Source organism: Aplidium turbinatum, chromosome 8 (genome assembly GCF_918807975.1).
Source record: "Aplidium turbinatum chromosome 8, kaAplTurb1.1, whole genome shotgun sequence".
Lineage (NCBI taxonomy): Eukaryota > Metazoa > Chordata > Ascidiacea > Aplousobranchia > Polyclinidae > Aplidium > Aplidium turbinatum.
The window spans coordinates 12,310,735-12,333,162 of record NC_137479.1 but is presented as its reverse complement, the minus strand read 5'-3'; the positions used below and the strand labels follow the sequence as shown (position 1 = coordinate 12,333,162).

The 22,428-nt window shown below is 38.8% G+C and overlaps 1 protein-coding gene across 2 annotated transcripts in view; it reads right to left on the bottom strand.

The window, feature by feature from the left end:
* Positions 1-22,428, bottom strand: part of LOC145776355 (ras GTPase-activating-like protein IQGAP1) — a 41,726-nt gene that overhangs the window by 5,029 nt on the left and 14,269 nt on the right. Inside the window, exons 8-36 of one of the 2 annotated variants that reach the window (XM_082587751.1) lie at positions 22,180-22,337; positions 21,314-21,404; positions 20,932-21,098; positions 20,585-20,749; positions 20,089-20,191; positions 18,493-18,747; positions 17,794-17,961; positions 17,508-17,650; positions 16,802-16,948; positions 16,417-16,524; positions 16,136-16,207; positions 15,864-15,933; positions 15,571-15,657; positions 15,297-15,418; positions 14,624-14,779; positions 14,273-14,436; positions 12,080-12,200; positions 11,175-11,278; positions 10,645-10,785; positions 9,668-9,752; positions 9,210-9,377; positions 8,775-8,842; positions 8,520-8,652; positions 8,253-8,355; positions 7,631-7,663; positions 5,737-5,869; positions 1,750-1,837; positions 1,026-1,259; positions 139-308 (exon numbers count right to left, since the gene is read on the bottom strand). In XM_082587751.1, the coding sequence (XP_082443877.1) occupies positions 139-308; positions 1,026-1,259; positions 1,750-1,837; positions 5,737-5,869; positions 7,631-7,663; positions 8,253-8,355; positions 8,520-8,652; positions 8,775-8,842; positions 9,210-9,377; positions 9,668-9,752; positions 10,645-10,785; positions 11,175-11,278; positions 12,080-12,200; positions 14,273-14,436; positions 14,624-14,779; positions 15,297-15,418; positions 15,571-15,657; positions 15,864-15,933; positions 16,136-16,207; positions 16,417-16,524; positions 16,802-16,948; positions 17,508-17,650; positions 17,794-17,961; positions 18,493-18,747; positions 20,089-20,191; positions 20,585-20,749; positions 20,932-21,098; positions 21,314-21,404; positions 22,180-22,337 (3,757 nt within the window). The remainder of the gene's footprint in view (positions 1-138; positions 309-1,025; positions 1,260-1,749; positions 1,838-5,736; positions 5,870-7,630; positions 7,664-8,252; positions 8,356-8,519; positions 8,653-8,774; positions 8,843-9,209; positions 9,378-9,667; positions 9,753-10,644; positions 10,786-11,174; positions 11,279-12,079; positions 12,201-14,272; positions 14,437-14,623; positions 14,780-15,296; positions 15,419-15,570; positions 15,658-15,863; positions 15,934-16,135; positions 16,208-16,416; positions 16,525-16,801; positions 16,949-17,507; positions 17,651-17,793; positions 17,962-18,492; positions 18,748-20,088; positions 20,192-20,584; positions 20,750-20,931; positions 21,099-21,313; positions 21,405-22,179; positions 22,338-22,428) is intronic. The other variant, XM_082587752.1, reaches the window with a different exon arrangement.

Genomic DNA, 22,428 nt, shown 5'->3' with positions numbered 1-22,428 from the left:
AAATAATCAACGAATTCGCTTGTAACTTATACCATCTCTGATAAAAAAAATTTGCCCCCTGGGTAAAATGTATTGTAATGGCAGTGAGTAACTCATTGAACATGACGCTCTACAAAAGCTAATAAGTATAAAGCTAACTTTTTGCTCTTGTTGGCGAGACTTTCAAGGCAGCTCTTGATGTATTGATTGTAGTAATCTGATTGCTCCTCGAAGAACTTGGCTTTCTGGTCGAGCCTATCCATGTTCTGTTTTAGTTTGGTCAGTTCCTGCTTCCTACGTTGACGATATCGTCGCTGGTTTCGAATATCCTAAAGAAAAAAGTCACTTATTTGAATTGACTTCCCAGTAATGCTGATAAAGCGACAGTAGTTTCAGTGTGTGATGTTTTGCTAACGTTTCACACGGCCGGTTGATGCGCATCGCCAGGGTGTATAAAGAAATAGCTGAATACAAGCTGGTTAAGTTTTATGTAACCTATGAACAAATCGATGCAGCTTATTTTTCTGCGTGGCACAACAAACAAGAAATCATATACTTTTCACAATTAAAAATGGATACGTCTTTAAGCATATGTCGTTCGTTAAATGCTGATACAACCGATTTATACAATCAACAAGTCACAAATCAGGCTTCAGGCAGACCACCACCTTCTTTAGCCTAAACTTGCACTTGGTGAAAAGAACAAATGGCAAATTATTGCCGAATAAACGGTAGAGCTAAGAAGCTTGTCATTGAGACAACGCGAATGCGAACCAAAAACAACATTTACGCTTCTTAGTGGCTAAAGGCTTATCAAATGTTATTACAAGTTCGTGATTTTCTCTTACTTGGTTAAAAATTGCTCAAAAATTCGTTCAAATTGGTCATTACGGACTGATGGGTCGATTTTCGCCATAAAAGTGAGATCGCAAACGAAGTGATACAATCTTGTGTAACCTTCAACAAATCGAAGCAGCCTGTTTTTGTACAGTACGCGATACAGCGAACAAGAAATTCTCTAGTAAACAAAGTGATGCAGTGCTGACCCTGGCGATCATGTTGACGATTGCTTGGTAGTTGTCCTTGGACGAGACAATGTCGTGGCCTTCCAACTTTTCTAGGTTTCTTTTTACTCGTTTTTTCATGTCTTCAAGAGGTAGTTTGTTCTCTGTGAGGAGCGAACGAGTCCTCAGCATCGATTCATCTGAGTCTTTGGTCTCCTCCATCTCTTTGCGCTTTTGCTCCTCAAGTCTGGTGACATTTTGCATGTGCTCTTCCTCCTGTTAAAACACGAGATCTTGACACAGTTCTCTACACAGATAGCAAAATCCATCATTTTTACATTGATTCAACGTCTGCAGATGTTGAAATGTAAAGCGTCATTAACTTTGAATTTAACATATGCAAGAAGTTCAGAAACCTATCAACAACACAGCAAAACAAGTATTCCATTTGTTTTATCGTGCTGCGGATTGAAGCCATCAGTTCATTCCGACTCCATGGATTTACAAAGCTTGAGGCGTACTTTTCAAGAAAGAAGGAACAACAACGTGCATGCAAGCACAACCTGACCTTGCCATCAAACCATATAGCAAAATTTGCTGAAACAGACAGAGCTGAAAAAGCGGGACGCAATTGGTAACTGAGAACGACTGGGATCACAGCGAGGCACGGTCCAACAACCGAGCCATGATACTCTTCATCCAAGCTAGCAATATTGTTGAAGCAATGTAAAAATAGACGGATTTTGTTAACTGAATGATAATTTACCTGTTGATCAGTAGCAGGTGTGTCCAGAACAGCCGTGATGTTCTCACCGACTTGTATGCGGATGATGTCAATCACCATACGCTTGGTCCTGCAATATGTATCGAAGTTAGTGATAGCAATGCAGTCAACGTGGTTCATGTACAAGTCTGAGTAACGACACCCAGCAATAGATGACTTACAACTTGTCGAGTTTAAGTGAGTTGTTCGCCAACGCAAGGCTTCATGAGAGTTGACATTTTTTGGTGAAATTAATGAGGGCTCAACAAGAAGTGCATTTTTATTTTAAAGACTATTGCTCACGCAGGCACATATTCAATAGGGTGGAGTGAAATTCCTAAATCAAAAAAGTGTAGTTCTTAAAACCCGACAAATGGTCCAAAACCACCATAAAATTTGATTTTAGGGGGTTGCCACTTTTATTGGCCTGGCAACCGGCCACTAGGTGGTTTGAGAAGTCCCAATTTCTGAAAATAGCCATAACTCCTGAACCGAACATTCTAAAAACAGGTGGTTGGTCTCAAAAGATGCAGAACTGTCAAGTTTCTATAAGTCCTAAAAGAAGTTTTTGGTCTAAATCCACTAGAAAAAAAGTTATCTGAAAAAATCTATGTTTTAGAGCAAGTGCAACCAAAATGCATTTTTAATGTATGTAAATGAACTAGTTCTTTTGATCTAGAGGCATGATAAAGTGATATAAGAGTGCATATGTCTTACATTTCCTCAATCATCATTAATTTTGTTGGTTTACTTTCATCCACACTTACACAATATGTTCCTGTTCATTTTCTTATTATTACATATGAAAATATACAAATATAAACATTAAACAATTCATTCAATTTGGTATTTTGTTTTCAAGAAAAAAATGATTTCTTATGTTAACACTTTTCTTTTTACAGAATTATTATCTTAAACCTAACTTCATGCTTTTAATTGATTTATTTCATCTAATTACTTGACTCACCATGGTTACCAGAAGCCACTCCAGTTTTACGAAAGTACTTCACAGTGGCCACACCTTCTCAAGCATTGAAAGGTTTTCTCAACAGACCCTTCCGACAAAAAGAGATGTGATCCAAAGAGTTCTGCACTTTAAGGAAAATTTCAGAACAAAAGATGTTGCAGCAAATGTGGGCAAAGAACTAAACCAACTGTGGATATGGTGCAACGTGTACCCTCTTCATCACCTTACAGTTTCGAAAAAAATACATGACATGATAAAGACATTTAGTGGAATAGATCGTTACAGTAAAAAGAAAAGAGGGGATACATTTTTGAAAAGGGAGGCAGACTTCATGAAAGACGTTGATAAATTATTCGATATTTTCTGTGAAAACCTTCAGCAAAGAAAGATTCTGGAAGAGGAACATCATCTAAGAATGACAGAGGATGATTACAGATTCTATGAGGATCAAAAAGGACCTCGTATTGGCAGATGTTTGAATTCAATTGAGCCAACAACAGAATCTGACAAGATGTTCATCCGAGATCAAGAGCCAAAGAGCTTGTCCAATCACGTATAATAACTCAACTGAATTTGCCATCACACTCACAAGTAAGCACACCACAATCACCACATGTTTCGGAACTGACATCAGATACTGAATCTACTTCAACTGTGATAACATCCACATCAGAATACTCTCTACCTGATGCACAATCACTCGAACAAAATAGAAAAAGTTGGCCAAATCTCGCAAGAATGTGCGAACGATTCCAGCTATCTGATAGGGCTGCTGCTGCTGTCGCAAATAGTGCTTTAAAAGATGCTGGTGTAATAACTGATGCAGATGAATCCTATGTGATTGACAGAAGCAAGTTGAGAAGGGAGCGAAATAAATATAGATGTATAGTGCAGGAAGAAGAGAAGAAGTACTTTGATTTGGTCGATAGTTTGTATTTTGATGGAAGAAAGGATGCCACTCTGGTTATGCTTATGGGGGAAAATGAAAAATTGTATAGATCGACACAGTTACAAGAGCATTATGCTATAGTTGGCGAGCCTGGAGAGTTTTACCTCACACATATATCCCCTGAGAATGGTAAAGGTCGCACTATAGCACAAGATATATACAACACAATCAAAGATACTGATTTAGAGGAAGCGTTGGTTATTGCTGGGACAGATGGCACTGCATCTATGACTGCTGCAAAAAATGGGTGCATCAGAGCTTTGGAAGAACTAGTAAACAGGCCACTACAATGGGCCATATGTCTTTTACACTGCAACGAATTGCCCCTAAGACATGTCTTTCTTAGTCTGGATGGGACAACTCAGAGTCCAACTACATTTTCAGGACCTATTGGCAAAATGTTGGGTGGGGTTGCTTCAGACTGGCCAGTGGAAAACTTCAAGCGGATACCAAACCAAAATTTCCCAACACTTCCAAATGAAATTATTGATGATTTAAGCCATGATCAATACTATGGCTACAGAATATGTATGGCAATCATTCTTGGTACGGGGTACGGTAGACACAGATCTAAAATTGTTGGAGATAGGTCCAATTGCTCATGCAAGGTGGCTTACTCTTGCTTGCCGAATCCTCCGATATTATACCTCAACAAGGAGACCATCCAAAAATTTAATACTCCTGGCTGAGTTCTGTGTTCATATCTATTTTCCTACTTGGTTTCAAATAAAATTAAAAAACAAAATCACTGATGGATCCAAGAATTTCTTCAATCTTGTGCAGAGAATTCTTCAATTTCCCAACCAAGAAATTCGAGATATTTCATTGAAAGTTGTGCAAAGAAATGCATTCTTTGCACACCCTGAGAATATTCTTCTTGGGATGCTTTCCGATGAGGATGAAAATATCCGCAGGTTAGCAGTCAACAAAGTCCAGGCATTAAGGGGTAAAATACCTTTTGTAATAAGTGATAACAATTTTAAAGGAGGGTATGTTGAACGTGACGATGACAAGGACGACGCCAACACTGATACCAGATGCGGATCAATAAGGCGATTTCTATTACCCCGTCGTAACCTCAATGCCAAGTCTTACCACAGACTTGTTAACCTCAATGCAGTTGACATCGAAGAACCCCCAGCAATCCGAAATCTCACTGACTCACTTATTGAAGAACTGAGGATGAAACCCTTAACATTTAAACAACCCTGCCACAATCAAGCCGTAGAAAGGCATGTCAAATTAATTTCGGAAGCTTCCTCTGCTGTAATAGGACATGATCGAAGAGATGGTATGATTCGTCAAAGAATAAAATCGAGGAGGCTGATGAAACGATTTGATACCAAGAAGCAATTTGTGTAAACACTAAACAGGTCTGTGATGTGTATTTTGTATTGATCCTTAATGACTCTATTGTGTCAATGTAATAATTTAACTTCTTTTTAACACTGATGATGGATAATTGGATATAGTCTTTATCCAAAATGTCTCATGAAGATATGAGTCTATTTGATAATCTGTTGGCTCTTATATTTTAGCGTTGATTAACTAAACGCTCCACTCATTTTGCTCCTAAATGTATCTTTGCTTTATGCTTTTGCTCGTTCTGGGAGAAATGTACATTTTTTCACATAACTTTTTTCTTGTTGACTTTAGACCAAAAACTTTTTTTAAGACATATAGAAACTTGATAGTTCTGCATCTTTTAAGACCAACCACGTATTTCTAGAATGATCAGTTCAGGAGTTATGGCTATTTTCAGAAATTGGGGTCTCTCCGGCCATCTTGTGGCCGGTTGCCAGGACAATGAAAGTGGCAACCCCCTAAAATCAATTTTTATGGTGGTTTTGGATCATTTGTCAGGTTTTAAGAACTACACTTTTTTGAATTTCAGGAAAAAAATTGTTTTCACTCCACCCTAATATTCAAGGTTTCGAAAGCTTTTACCGAAGTAAAATACTTTGTAGTTTCCATTCATAGCACTGTGTGTGGAGTTTTGTTGCATGAATGAACTCTGGCATTATAGTCTGCATTTTTAGCGACAGTAGACAAGTTTGAGTAAAAAAGGTTGAACCTTAAAAGCAGGTTCTTTACGTCAGAGTCGTCAGTGTCTTTGATGTCGACGCTGCTTGCCAACGTCAACGTCACTTCCGTTTTAAGCAATTGATCCATCTGGTCGTTGTCTGGTTCCTGGCGTCCAGCTTCACCTGAAAAGTTGTTCTTTGTTACAAAAGTTTCTTTAAAGTTGATATCCACTAAAGACCAAACTTTATGTTAAAAGCGGTTGGTTTTATATTCCCGTTATTAATTCATTGCAAGAACTAGATAAACTGTAATTGAACAATGCAAAGGTCAGAGCCGCGTAAAGTGACTAGACAAACTGCTTATTTGGAGACTCAAGCAACTTTTATCGCATTAACCACCAGGTTCTAGATGGAATGTTGTTCAAAACTAAAGGTCCTTGTGTAGAGATACACTTCGCCAACCACATAGAATATAGACTATAGAGTGAACCGTGAATTGGTAAATTAACAATCCACGAAAAGTCTTTGGATCAGCTTCGATCCTGCAAACTAACCTATGAGGGTAAGCTGAACCTAAAACTAGCGATATTCAATAATGATTGAAAATTCCGTTTGAGGCAGGCGATAGCAAGAGAGTAAAGATATCTCAAAAAATAATTATTTGTTCGACACTTGTACAAAAACTTTGAAATACGTATAAAATTATCACTTGTTGATACACGGCAGTGCCACCTAGCCCACACAGAAACTTTTCAATCATTCTCCATCCATATGACATATACTTGGTATGTAGCTTTTACACTTAATTCTATCAAATAGACCACAAAGCGAGCTTTTCCATGCAGCAACAAACTAATCAGTTTACGTTAATGCAACGTACTACGACGAAGTAAAATCGTTGTGGCTACTTTGGTCATGATACCGAATCTTCAAATTATGCACTACTGGAAGCGTGTAATCATGTGACACTGGATATTAGAAGATGAAAGCATTCCGAGATTAGCGAGATGATATAAGGTTAAGGTTTGAGGTTCGAGTCACTACGAGGGAACTTAAATCTTGCAGGCGACAAGATGTTGAGGAATACACTGAACAAGCGACTGACTATCAAGGGTGTAGTGAACGACTATGAGACAACTTCAACATGGGTGAGCGGCATTTGTTCAATTCTTTTGGTTGTTAGTGAATAGTGACGATGTAGTAAAGCATTATTTCAAGCATATTGCTGTTATTTCAAGCTGCCAAGAAGTAAAAAGAACAAGGTGATGTCACAAAAAAGAATGACTATTTTGACTTTTACGACATAGTTCGAGTCAAAGTTTCTCTTTTATCGTTAGTTAAAATATAAAGTTTGCACATGCTTCGTTGGCGGTGGTTCTCGGACGTCATACAAACGAAATATAGGAAGGATTTTATTATTCAAAGCACTCCAGCAATAACCTGGTTGCAAACACACAGATATTATTAATAACCGGATTGCATTATACTGTATAATGCAATATTGCTTACAAAATATTATTTTTAGAGAAACCAAAAACGTAAAACCAAATTTGTAGTTCACAATTTGGCCTTCACTGTCTCTCAATGCAATAAATAAACTTTTTTCACACAAACATGGTTTTATCCGAATTCAAAGTCAACATGCATCAAATGGGAAGGACATGATCATGTCTTGTCAAGTCACTGCGTGTAAACGTGCAGACGCCGTCAAACCGGCTCCGGTTTCTCAACAACCTCATCACACGTTTTTGCACAGATTCAATGCAAAGCGATGAACAATCGCAAAAACGCGGTTGAAGTGACACTGATGATTTACAGAAGTTAAGGATGCGATCTTTTCGACAAGATGTATGAAAAGATTAATAGAGCAATCAAAGCCATCGGGTAAGTGGTGACATCACCAGCATGCACCAACTACAGCACAAACGAGACCTCTCTCTTTACCTGGTTGCTTTATAGGACGAGCAGCAGTTACACCTTTGGAAAATCAACGTCATTTGTTTAAGAACGTAGCTTCTTAGACAGCAAATCAGTCGTTTTTACGTTGATTTAAGGTCTGCAGACGTTGAACCAATGTAAAAAAACGGCTGATTTGCTGTCTGGGTTGGTACCATGCAGAATGTATTCAAGTTTTGCGTTTCGCTACATGACTTGACGTACAAGAAATTCAAACGTGACGGATGCTACGACAAATTCCTTACACGTCAAGCCACTCAGGTGTGACCAAAGAATCTCTAAGTGGATATTTTATTTTTCCAAAATAAATAAGTTTTTGTAAACAATAATTAGATAATACAGTAATAACATGAGAAATAAGAAAAACAGAATTTAAAAGAAATTAATAACCACCTTTGGTAAAACCAATTTTTGTTTATTGATTCCAAAATCGGGCCACCCCCACTAGTGGGAAACAAACCGACAATGGATTATGATGATGATGAAAATACGTTAGACACTGCAAAATTAAGAGGTACAGTATTCGGCAATTATAAGCTCATGGATATTCAAATAAAATTTATGTACAACAAATGCAAACAAAATGATCCACGTCATAGCTGCACCTCACCTATCAATGTTGCAACATCTGGAGCTTCTCCAACTTCCTCCAGCAAATCATGAAGAGGATCGTTGGAGTTTGGAGCGATCTCGTCAGCGTGTTCCTGGAGGAGCTGATAAAAAAAATTATCTTAACCAACTTACCACCAACTACCCATAACAATAACGTATGGGAACGTAAAATTCACATGAAAACGCGCAACGTGTAAAAAAGCTGTCATATTCACACATCCAGAGTTCAAACAAGAGTTGAAATGGTAAACGGAAGCTTTGTTACTTTGTGGGTATCGAGGATTTCCTTGAGGCTGATGATGATGACTGGCTTAACGAGGAGAACAGCATCACTGTACTCATCCATGTTGTATTTCTCCTCCGGTTCTGGGACATCGCACACAGCAACTAAGAAATTCCTAAAACATATGTCACTCAATTTGTGTGAAAGAAACGACGTATCCTTAGACAAAGAAAGACGTTAAAAAAGACTTCAATAAATAAAGATGGCTAAATGAGCCGATCATTTTGCAGTACTCACTTGAACCGATCATAAGCGTCCATCAAATAGGAGTTGATCGAGCGAAGGTGCTCCATATCACCGGCAAACTAAAGACAAAATTTCATCACGGATGCTGGTATGCTCGGATTACAATAAAATATTAACAGGAGTAAAAACTGCATTTGCTTAAACGTAATACTTGTAAATTATAACTGATAACTTTTACAGAGTTGAGCAAAATTGTTTTAGTCAAATTTTTATAAAACTGCTATTGAATGAGTGGGATACGTGACAAAACGTTGGACTGCTGCAATCAGAATTTCCGCATCAAATACACAACGTCAACAGTGCAACTTATATTCACAATTGCAACCATCCTCGTTATAAGGATATCGCTACTAAAATAAACATTTCAACAGTTTAGCAAACATACGAGTACACAAACCAATCAAGACATAGAAAACAACAACCCACCGTCTTTCCAGTGCTTGCAAATTGAAGAACTTTAGCGATGGAGCCGAGATTTCTGCGCTGATCATTGTTGAGGCCAGCAGCTCCTGCCGACACGTCTATGATGTCAAAAGCGTCAGGAGCGACGATTGCTGGGTTCATGTACCGATAGTAGATCAGGTTGCCGACCATCTGAGGAATATAGAGATTATCCAGGTGGCCTACTACGAGTAAGTAAGTTGAAAATATCCGTTTCCTGGTTTCGAAGACATTGGGATGGAGTAATAAACGTAATCAACCGAAACAAAGACTGCAGATCAAAAACAACTCGGGGAGAAACCCATGCAACTCCAATTATTGAAACGTGGTTGTGAGAGGCGTAGAAACTTCTCTGTCCAACCAACTGAACCGATAGCAAACTTTGCCGCAAAGTTTGTAGACTACAAGCTATCAAAGTTACGAAGGTTTGTGCAGGTACAAACCTTAAGCACTTCGTCTTCGTCGGTTTCAGGGAATTTTGTTTTCAATAAATCTCTCAAGCTCTTAGCGATGTATCTCAGGCCGTATCTGCAAACGGAAATGAAAGTTAAACTTAACGTTAATAGGGACATGAAACAAGGCATGAGAATGAAGAGTAGAAAATGTCAAAACGTTTAGAAATTAACTTCTCCGTATCGTGAAAGAAACACTGTCACTTTAAAAAGTCTTACAATTGTCAAAAGTACAACCGAGAGTGAGAAAAGAAACAGCGTCACAACACAATGGTTGGACTTGATTTTTGCTAAGATGTAACAAAATCGTAGTTTCAAAATGCTTATCCCGCCATTTCAACCAAAACAATACATTGCATCATCATCATCATTCGTCGCAAAGAAGCCACTCTGTCTCTCGGACGACGGGCACTGGAGCCTAACCATCTTCCCCAACACAAGATCTCTGCTACCCCAAACGAGTACCTCCGTCGACTGAAATCAAGACACCCATTCGAAGTGCGGCTACTTGGGTGAACCATAAAAGGAATTCTGAATGGAAGTCAAGTACCACCAAACTCCATTCGTTCATCTCCGATGCCTGCATACGCCCCATCGGCCTGATACTACAAAGACAGACATGGGTGCGTCTCAACCATCTTCGCACGAGCGTCGGGCTTTTCCGTTCAACCATGCACCAATGGGGAATGGCCTCTTTCTCCTCCTGTGAATGTGGTGCCGAGGAACAGACCGCAGACCACGTCATAAATGGCTGTACCATCTTCAGGCCACCTAAAGGAGTGATGATGAAACCAAAGCCTAGCTGCTCTCTAGTAGCCTTTCAATGTAGTCCAGCAACATCGTGAATTTGGGGTGGTAAAAGGATAGACCCTCGGCCCCAGAGGCTCACCCGACGACAACGATCATCATCATCCATTTTGTTTCAAAGATAAATACACTATAAATACGCATCAATACACTGCACTCACGGAATAGCATCGATGGATCCAACAATTGCCGCCATAAACGCCTCAGTAACGGTTCGTAATTGGTTGATGGTGTCTTCCACTCTCTTCTTCACCTCGTCATGCTTCATTGCTTCCTCGGTATTTACTTCATACGGGAGGTCGCTACAGCGAAGATGGTTGAAAACATACTTTATTGGCCGTCAATGGTTGGTAAACTTGCACAACGACAACAAAGTTAACCCATCAACATTATGAAACATAAAGTTATCATAAAACGCAATGCATAAACACAGAATTCAAACACAATAACTTGCAAAGACATACATTATAACGCATTAACAGATACAAATGTGTTATAACGTTAAGATTTCCTCTTGTAAAAAAGCAGCAGCGGTTGTTTGTAAATTTTATAGCAAAGTGTTGATTCAACCTGAAAGAATATACTGTAATTGGGTGGTACGGATCTACACAGCTACAAAAATCCAGCTTTTTTACCTTCTACAGACGTTGAATCAATATCAAAATGACGGATTAACAAGCTGGGTACTCACGATGCTTCTCCAGTCTCAGTCTCCTTCTGGCTGATCCAGGCTTTGTAGATGTCCACAGGACTCATGTTGATATTGAGAGTCTTGTTCTTCATCACTTCTTGAACCTGAAACAATTGGAGTCTGTCACACACTGCACTTGAACGGAAATTACAAAACTTTGAAAATCGTTCGAAATTTCCATGCCAAAGTTCTTACGTCCGATTTCTCAACAGAGTCTGTTCAAGGTAAGTTGAGAACAGGTATATTTTGACTTTACACCTTGATGGTAAATACGAAAGGGTTGTTTCAGATGTATCAGGATGATAATACGACCCAAAAGTTAACAAAACCTACTGAGATGACATAAAACATAGTTGGTTCCAATTTTATACGCTTTATTTTGAAAACTAAAGCTTTGGTAGAGAGTTTGCTTTGTTGAACCATAGAGAAATTTTTATCTTTGAATTTTTATCGTTGAACCATATTTTTATCGTTGAACATTATCGTTGAACATATTTTTATCGTTGAACCATATTTTTATCGTTGAACCATAGAGAATTCTTTATTTTGAAAACTACAGCAGATTTTATAACGCCAATTGCTTGGAAGTAAGCGGGATGAACCGAGTTCTTAACTCCGAGCTATCTATAAAATATGAAAGACTATTGTAAATGTAGGACAAAACATAGCTGTCAATATACGTTTAAGCTGAAAATACAATGGTCTTGTCTTTTTCTGCTATAATGATTCGTGGAAAAGTGCAAGATTTATTCTTTACTTAACAACCTCATTCGGTCGTAAGATTACTTGTTTTAAACTCAAGGACTTGAGCTTGAGCTTGGCCAAACAAGTTAACCTACCTCAAGCAACCAACCAATCAAGATTTATAAAACACTTTACAAAAAAAATATTATGCAAAAAATGACCTGTGGTGCTAGGATTTGTCGCAACGAACTTTGACCTTTTGACCCTCTGTTAAAGGTCACCACCATCTTGATGACCAGTGGGTTGCCGGTAGCTATTTCTTTAACTTTATCCACTTTTGATCTAAAAATAAAAATGAAATAGTGTAAAGTTAAAAGACCTTGAACACTTTTTTGAGGCAGGTTTTCTTAACAAAGATAAATTCTTTGATTTTGTTTTTCTATTGTTTTTTCAATCTTGCATTAAATTCCACTTCACTATTTAAATCTTCTTATGCAATATACCCTGGCGTTTTGTGACACCGCAATGAGCAGAACATACAAATCTTAATTTTCGATGAGATAGCGTGATATAACGTAGAAGTAACGTTGACATGTAAACGATAGAGTATTTAAATAAGCATTCAACGTAGGTATCGAAAACTTGGCAAATTTGAATGAATCTTTTTTCATTAAGTTCAAACAAAGTCAATCAACCAATCGATTACAGACCTACAAACAACCAGATACAATCACATACTACGTGGAGTTCATTGGATTACTACATCTCCAATAAAACATTTTCTTCCGCAAGAAAAAGACCATAGAGCCGTTACCATCGACTTGCAACGTTAAGTAAAGGCTTTTAGCGTTGTTCGCAAAGTCGACACTGAATTGGTAGTGCTTTAATACCTCTATGTGTGTATTCTACTACGAATGACTATGACGCTAACTGGAATGTGATATTTTTAAGGTATTTGTATCACAACGTCACTTTTACAAAGTGTTGGAACAAAAACACACGAAATCTTTGACTTGTTCTTTTGTGACCTTTCATATAAACGTTTAAGATTCATCTCATCTTTAACAACACTATTTCATATCAAAGTTATTGTAAATGATACCGATCAAACGTTTCTGAAAAGGTTTTGTGAGACATTCTCCGCACATCACCACTGATGTTTGTTATTAAGCCCATGCCAACTTTCCATCCATCCCGCGTTGCGTAGAGTGTCTATGCTTATTCTAAGTTGTATTTAAAGCACCAGATGAATTCAAGATTCAGTTCAGGTAGACGGCTACAAAATTGCTATATTTTTCGCTCGTAGAGACAAACGTATTCCCTTAGAACTTAGATGGACCTCATTGTGCCCATGTCTCAACCCAAGCAAGGCCTGGGACAATTTCAAAACATCTCACTGGTACGATGTTATTGACCCTAACTATCATGCAAATACCTCCAATTACGTTAATCTAACGATTTACAACAATACCTCAGACATGCCGGTATAGTTACAGAGAGAGGATTGCAAATAAAACAAAGCATCCACAGTCCACACCATTACAAGTTCACAACTATGCAAATACCTACGGCCTCTGACCAATGTTTATCAAGTTTCAACATCAAAAAACATTTTCAGCATGCAGCCGCTCGTCTAAGGGTCAGGTGACAAAGGCAAGCAGTAAAAATAACTGTTTGATCTTATGAGATAAAAAAAAAAGATATTCAAACAAACTCGGCCTTTTAATGAAAGAAAATAAAACGACAGCTTGCCAGCACAAAACATTCCTTTGAACAATTAATATGAACTATCAAGCCCAACAACCATCCCTAACAGCAAAAGTTACAGTTTTTACATTGTTTCAACGTTCAGCGACGTTAAAGCGGTAAAAAACGGTAACTTCACTGGTTGGGTTGTGGTGTATGTTTCAGAGAAAGTGACAATAGAGATTTTTTGACAAGAACATAAAAATAATCGTCAAGAAATAAGTGTTGGCAGTTGGGTCGTATCTCAAACGTAATCACCATCACGGTTGAGTTGCTCGCAAGTCAAGCAAATCGAATTAGTGCAAAAGATTACTCTAAAGTTGCATGACGCAAAATAAAATCTATTTTTGGGTTGTAAAAGTAAGGTGCGTTTAAAATCACGACGAACCAACGAAGCCCGCAAAGGTGATCAGTTCTTTCAGCAATTTCGCTCAGTCAATTCATGCTCGGCCTGAAGTGAGTGACAGCACCCATTGTTCGATATCCAACTTTTCTTGGAGTCGAACTAAAAACGCATGACTGAAACGTAAGCGATTTATCTCCTCGGTTTTGCCACAAAAACAAGCCAGCCAGCATAAGTCATCTCTTTACATTGTTTCAACATCTCGCGACGTTAGAACAAAGTAAAAACGGCAAATTTTGTTTGCTGAAGCCACAATGAAACTTACTCGATTTCTTCTTGCAGGGCTGTCTTGAACAGCTTGAGCAGGAGATATTCCTCTCTCTGGTTGGAGGCGTAGTTGTAGACAGACAGGATGACCGACTGCATGAAGTTGGTTGTGCGACCGGTAGTTATTTTAAAGATTAACTTTCCAAAGTACGTCGGATTGGTCTGAAAAGTTGATATGAAAGACATTTCGTTAGGCGAAGTTTGTAGATGCAGCATAAAATATTACGCAGTGTTACGCATCAAAGTTCAAAAAAGTGTTTTTGCTCTAAGATGTACAAAACAATTGACATTAAATCGAAATTAAAAGAAAAACACAGAGCACTGTGAAAATATGTGAGTTCACACCGACCTGCAGTAAATAAAAGAGATGTTGATATGCCTCCAGTCTGGCTCGGTTCGATTTGTTCAATGACTTCAAGCCAGCGCCTGTTACTGCAGAAGCGTCGCCTGCAGTTGCCTCCTTCCCGCCTTTCTTGCGCAAGTTCTTACTGTGATTGATCACGTCCTGAAGTATGAAGTAGCAAAAAAGTAAAAATTATTCAACTAAAGTGTACACTTGGTATAAAGAAAATTTACATTCTATAACGGATGCAAATTTGAAGTTGTTATGTTGCTTTATGCAAAGCAGTTAAACCGGAGTTATATTTATACCTTAACAAGCCAAGAAAGGTTGAGTATTTTTTATATAGTGAAAGCTGTAAAAAGGAAAGTTCTTGATGGCTGAGAAAAGATTGAATTGCTGCATTGTTGGCATTCTTCAAAGGCATTTAGAACTTGAAAAGCTAGCTCTTCATTCTAGTCACCATACTCAAACCACAAGCAAAATATCGTAATACAAAACTATCGTATCGTATAATAAAAAAATCGTATAAATAAATATCGTAAACAAAATATCGTATAATAAAACTATGATAAGAATAAACAAAAGCGCTTAAACATGGCTAAATCATAACAAAAACATCACATGTAACAAGCTCTGAAAGTGGCCGCCATAGCACGTTGACCAGCTTTTTTTAACTCACCTGCAAAGTGATTCTGTTCTTGACCAGAAGTCCGATTTTGATATCCATTGTATTGAGGGCCGTCTCTAGGTCGTTGTTAGCTTTGATGCATTGGACTACTCGCTTCTTCAAGTCTTGAAGCTCTGAGGTGTGTTTGCACAATCGTGTTATCTTTGCAGTTCATTATCATTATTTACACCAACTTGAGAAAAATGGTGCACTCTTATACTAAAGCAGCTTTTTCAGTCGCAGCACTGAAACCACAGATACAAACGAAGTGAAAAGTATCACAAACCAATTTCCTCGGCGAAGTCGTTGGCTCGTTGGTCAAGCAAATGCACAAACTTCTGGACAACGTTCAGCGGCGGATTCTCTACTCCAGCTGGTTAAAAATAACATCAAATTCAATTTCAAGCAGAACTAAAAGTGAAGATTATTTTGCAAGTAGTATCCATCGTTACATCTGAATTGTGAAGGCTCGATGGTCGGAAATGGCGTCTAGTTAACGTTTAACTACATCAATTTGATGAAGACACATAAGTGTTTGTGTCCACACAAAAGACATTTCATCAACGATGAAGCTCTTACTGAGGGTTTTGTAGTCGTGTCTTGCTTTGTTCGATCGGAACCAGGCTTGGAGGCGAATGATCGTTTTTAACTGAAAAGTAAGGCGTGGATCGTGAATTAACTATTTTCCTTCTTTTGGTGCAATGGCCTAACACCAATTGGAGTACGACCCATACAACAAATCAGTCGTTTTTTATATTGATTCAACGTCTGCAGACATTGAATCAATGTAGAAAAGGACTGACCTGGTGACAGGATACTTGTTAGCAAATAAACATCAAAGGAGCACTCACGTTTGCTTTGAAATATTTCTGCCGCTTCGTGAACTTTGACCTCGCAAGCCACATCCGAACCCACTTCTGCATCTGCAAGAAAATTGTAAAGAGCCACTTTAATGGAAACTCATGTCAAAAAATTGAAACCTGTGCAAAAAAAACGAGTCAGTTGTCATGGTGGAACTTAGCTATATGGGAGTGGTTGGTGTATTTATTCTAGCAATGATGCTCTGTTGATCTTTAGTTTCAACTTTGATAAAGGCAACTAACTAAACGAAACTAGATATAATTTGTCTTACTTTTATGATGAAATCCACATTGTCTCTGAAGAATTGCATTCTCTCGTTGAACTTCTTCCATTGCGAAAAACCTCGCCAATGTGCCTGGATCGTAACCACAGCTGGGAGCTGATGACAATTACATTAATTCAGATATGATTGCTTTATGTTTTCTTTTCATCCAAACGTTGCCGGTGCAGAAAAGCCAACTCTCTCTAGCTAGTTTAATGTTACCTCACATAAAAGATGAAAATGTTTATACAGCATATCCAGCAGCACGGAAAAAAAATGAATAGCACGGTATTTGAAAATTTATTGCCTAGTTTACTCCCAACGCAACACTTGTCTTTCAGTGATTTGCTCAGGACCCATTTCGAATCAAGTCAATTTTTTTTGCATGAATCACCTGATCATTCATGAAAGCTATCCTCTGAAGGTAAGCCTTCCGCGCTTTGTGCATGCGGGCGAATGCTTGCAGCTTGATCACGAAGTCCTCGTTGTCCTTCCACAACTGTGCGCGATCATAAGCTGCTGACACGAGGCTGATGCATTCCTGAGCAAAAGCGAGGCATGAACAGTTGAACACAAGCAATGACGACTTTCGGTTTATTCGCAAGACAACGGATGCTTTGAGCTTATTCGTGACGTATGAACGACGTCGAACAACAAACGCTCATGTTTTTGTTTGTCGTATCCAGGCTTACACCCGATGGTTGAAGATTTAGATTAAGTGGAAGGGAAGGCAAGGAAGCCAATCTTCGTGTCCACCTTCAGGCATGCCTTTAAGTGTCCTGCCATAGACACAGCCGCATGCTCTTGAGCGGTGTCGAACGGGCGTCCTTTCGATTGCCGTTCCAGGGCTCTCACCACTCGGCCATGCAGCCGACAAACGCTCATGAAATTTGTTAACGAAATTGAAATGTTTGATTTTGCAGCAAGTTTAACAAGAGGAGATCATGCTAGGCCACAAAACTACAGCTGGAGCCACCACTAAGGACAAGATGAGACCAAAGCACAAGTCAACTTCCATATTTAAAACTAACGAAGTAACCAAGAAAACAGCATTTGGTACAAACCACAGTTGCAAGATAACAGCGAATTGTCATAAAGACCTGAATTTCCTCCTTGTTGAGTTGGGCAGTCTCAGGATTGAAGTCATCCGGTTCATCCCAGGACCCGTCCAACGTCTCAGTGTTGAAGTAGTAGGTGTCCCCTTCCTTGGTGGTTGATTTCACCCACGCATTATCTTCCAGCCCTAACCAAGAGATTAAACTATTAAAAGACAAAGAAGCCTGTTTCATTGGACGAATCAAATGACGTAAAAGTCAAACATACGCAATGCGCAAACGTTAAATGTTTGATGTACACAAAAAACAACAGTAAAAACTAGACATTGACCTTCTTCCAAGCGTTCTGATCTCATTTCTTCGAGTTGTTCGTGGTAGGTTTGTGCGCAGTCTTCAACCAGGGCTGTCAAGGCCAGGTCACTGCTACGTAGCATGTCGTAGGTCTGTTCCCAGGAGTCGCTCTCCAGAGCGATATTAACAGTGGTCACAGCAGACACCTCTGTATGAGAGGAATTATTTTGATGCTTCTTGTGCAGCCATCGAAAGCGTCAAGTTAAAGCAAAGTGCATGGCAATTTCGATGTCATGGTACGGGAAATGTCAAGAAAATATTTTCAGTTAAAAACAAATTGGTTGCAAAAAATGGGTAAAGTATAGAATGGTCAACTAAACAACAGTGGTTAAACTGTCACATAACTGTGCCACTCAGCTCTGCACTCTTGTTCAATTCAGTTGACGATATTGCCTGTACGGTGACGAATCAAAACACAAAACGATATTTTAATATTGAAGTTTCAAGGCTTTAATACGATCAATATATGCTAAGGAACCAAACGCACATGCTATTTCTGTAAGGATAACTTGAAACGAATCACAAACACAGCAGCCATAACAGAACCTTGGTTTAAAAATGAAACTTCTTATATAAGAGCTTGTCCTACTGGGGCTGGGGGTGGGTTCATAATAAACAGTGGGTAGGACTATAAACATGCTACAACGCTTAGATGTGAATTGTTAAATACAAAACTTACGCTTTAGGGCGTGTCTGGTCTGGTTGTTTCCGTCATTAACACATTCCTGGATCTCATCGATCCACAACACGGCGTCGGGATCACCGCTCTCTTCTATCTTCTTGCTCTTCTTCTTGTTGAGGAGGCGGACGTAGTGAGTGATGTTGTTGGGATCAACGTTGGTCAACTGAAGAGCAGGATTCTGGAGAGCCCTGAGCACAGCATCCCTGTCGTCCATTGAAAGAGCATTGTTGACATCATTCACTGCTTCCACTCCTGCGGAAGAGATATGATGAATACTGCGATATCGGTTTAATAAACGGTTAGTTTATCATCATATAACAACTTAATTTCAAATCACATCCCCGAGAGCAAAATCCGTCATTTATACATTGATTCAACGTCGGCAGACTGCAGAGGTTCGCATTTCCCACGTTCGTGCAAAGTCAACACTTCAATGTTTACGGTCATGGGGTAAAAGCCTCAAATACGCAACAAAGAAACCGTGCAAAAACAATAATTAACGTGTGTTTACCGCTGCTACATTGTAAGAACTACGCAATCAATCAATTGATTACCAGCAAGTCACAAGTTCATAAAATCTGACCGTGAATGTTAATCATAAATGCTGTTCTTGTGCTTAGCAAGTCGTTCACAAAGCTGGAATGCTAAAATACGAAAATATCTGTCACAAGGATTATTACATACAAATCGCCAATCTTCAACGTTATCAAAAAAAAAAGAACAGCCTGCAACAAGAAAAGTTAAAAAATATAGTTTATTTTTGACAAAAAAAAAAAATAAGCCCGTCACAAAGCGTGTGATGCCTTTCAGAAAGAAATGCTCCCAAATATAAAAACCAAAGCCCAAAAACAAATTCAACCGCGTACATCTGATATCAAACAGTAGCGCAACTCTTGTTGTTTGCATACGTTGAACCAACGCAAAAACAACAAGCAACATTCTCTAAGCTTGTGAAGTGCAATTCATTTCGAATCACAAAAATGGGCAACTATTCCGAAATCTAAACAATGCGTAAGATTGTTGGTCAGGTACATGAGTATTGCAGTCAAGTACCAACAAAATCGAGGCTCATTTAAGAAAAAAAGGCTACCACAAGGGATTACAGTAAATCTTCCAAGAAAAAAAGAAACAAAACGACTTCACACAACATTGGATGACCAAACTATGACGCAAAGTTGTCAACTGACGTTGTGGCAACTGCCAAGTTTCTAGCTAAATTAACAGCAAAGATTTATTCGAGGGATAAATTAACCCTGGTAGAAAGACGGAGATCTACTCGGCCACCAGCAACTGTTCCGGCGTCCGATGTTACAAAGAACAAATTAAACGATAGCCTACAAGAATCCAAGAATTCATGGTGGAACTAAGCGGCAGACAATAAAATGATCCTGATGTAGAAATTCGTATAATTTTGTTTGATAGGGCACCACAATGAAGGTGGTCATACTTTTATTCAAATAAAAAATTATGAAAGGTGTGATAAAATGAATGATAGAACTCTATCAAATAGGCTAATTTTATGCACTCCGCAAAAAACTTTTAAACTCAAAACAACATGACCCATGACGGTTTTAACCATGACAAAATACCTACTTGCGTGTTCTTCTTGTACAATAGAGTTGACTCTATCGACGGCAGATTGGACGTCTGTTTGCATCAGATAATCGCAATTCAGTTTTTGTTCTTTTAGTGCGGTCTGGAATAAGAGAATTCAAAGCGAGTTAAATGGCAATAAATACAAAGCGTAGATGTGAAAGTGGCACAGGTGCGTTATGGAAAGTGAAATGATAAGAAGTCAGAAATAGAAAGGGACATCAATCCTCATGCAAAAACTGCCTATAAAATTATCCTACACTTTCTACGATAAAATGGCAACAATATACATAGCTATTAGCTATCGATGTATGTAACATTTCACTTAAGATTACACAAGAACAATTGCGGCAAATAGCATAAAACATCCAACAAAAGGCTTTAGCATTATTCGACGTCGGCAGCCATTTAATAGATGTGAAAATGACTAGATGCCCGTTAGCTGAAGAACCGAAAAAGCATGAGAATTTGCATTTATCTTTGTGAAGTTACTCACGCAAGTTCTAGATTTGTTTCCACGGTCAAGTCGTTCCAAGGCCAAGTCGGGATTTTCCATGGCGGACCAAATGGCCTCTTCATCACCGGCTGCCAGCTCTCTATTTAACGTAGCCAGCGCGTTGAGGAATGGCAATTCATTGCAGATTTCGTCGTGCGTCAAATCCTAACGATCAATAGTTGCTTAACTAATACTGTCGTACAGTTTAGAAGACATATTAGGTGCCGCTTGCAAAAAAAAGAAAATAGGTTTTTCATTTGTCAAAAATACCTTGCAGTACGAATGCTCAACAGTCAACATGAACGGGTTTTTAACAAGGTCTAACAAGGGACCGATCAGACTCTTACTCTCTCAGTGTTGTTCTTTGTTTTGATTAATTCTTTGTGATATACTATCGCGGGGTCGTGAAAGACTTCGGGAAAATTAGCTTCTGGTTTCTTGAGCTCTTTCACAAGCTCTTCCGGAGAGGCATCCTCCACAAGAAGAGCGTTGATGTTGCGTATCGCTTCTCCTCCTTAAAAAAAGGTTTTAACAATAAACTCAACAGGAAAAATGCATAATTTTAAGCTAGCTTTGCATCATATACAATGCAGTCAATTCAGTGGCAAGTCCAGTAGTGTCAGAAGCTATCAAAACTAAATATTTATTGACCTTTCCAGTGATGAAGCGTTGAAGTACATTTCACACTGAACAAGCGCAGGTCCCGAAGTTATAAAACAAACAGCTTACTCTGTTTTAGCTTGTTGGCAAGCACGTTCGCCTTGTTGATGGCGGCTTGTACTTCATCTTTGTCCAATATCGCGTTTGGATCACCAGTGGCCTGGGAAAGCACAAAATGCAAACAACAGCTTACTAGAGTGGTAAGATGACAAAGTGATTGACACCCAACAACTCTAAGTCTGAATGAAAAACAATGATGGAAACGACAATGACAAAACAAAAGCAACTGCCAGTGTACGAAAAAGCATTACAAATTAAAACTCAAGGTTTTTCTGCATGTGGGTTACGTCTTACCGGCACACGGATATTGCTAGACATTGATCCTGGAGAACAAACTTTCTAGCAAGTAGCAAAAAATAAATATTTTTATAGGATAAAATTAATCCACGTAACGTAACTTTAACTCGCGAAAAATGATGGATGGTACCCATGATGGTACCTGATCAAAACCTTATGGTTTATTGAGCATGAGGGTGAGGTGTGAGCTCAGTGATTACGCGCCCGGCTCACGACCACGCGGAGCAAGTTCGACTCTCGGGTTGTGCGCTTGAGCAAAGCATTTCAAGACTGCTCTCCATTTAGCGGCACCTAGTGAATGCAATAATTTCCCAGCAACAACACTTCAACAATCGCAAAACTTCGCTCTTCCAATCTCGGTAAACGGCCCTGAGTCAAGAGCCTCTACAAGTATGCGAAACTACCAGGAATAACCAATCAAGGCTTTGTCAGTCCGAGGATAAAGATTCAAAACCAACCAACCAGATTCATTTCATTCAAACTCAAAAGCAGGATTTAGACTGTAACACCTCAAAGACCTTTCTTTTATCACATGTTCTATTTCACTGATAAACAAAATGTGACAGTCGCCGACTCACCTCGCGTTTCACTGCGATTTCCTTTCGAAGTTGGTAAGCATACAAAGCAACGTTGGCTGGGTCAATATTGGAAATACCAAGATCTGCTAAGCGGCCGATTAAATTTTCATCGCTACCCGAGTCGATCTCTTTTTGTAATTTTTCCAGCTTAACGTCCACTAAAAAGAAAATGTAAAACATTGGATTTGGCCGCGATGACTTAATGCATCGGCAGGTATGAAACATTTTAGAACTTATCATTGTTATCAA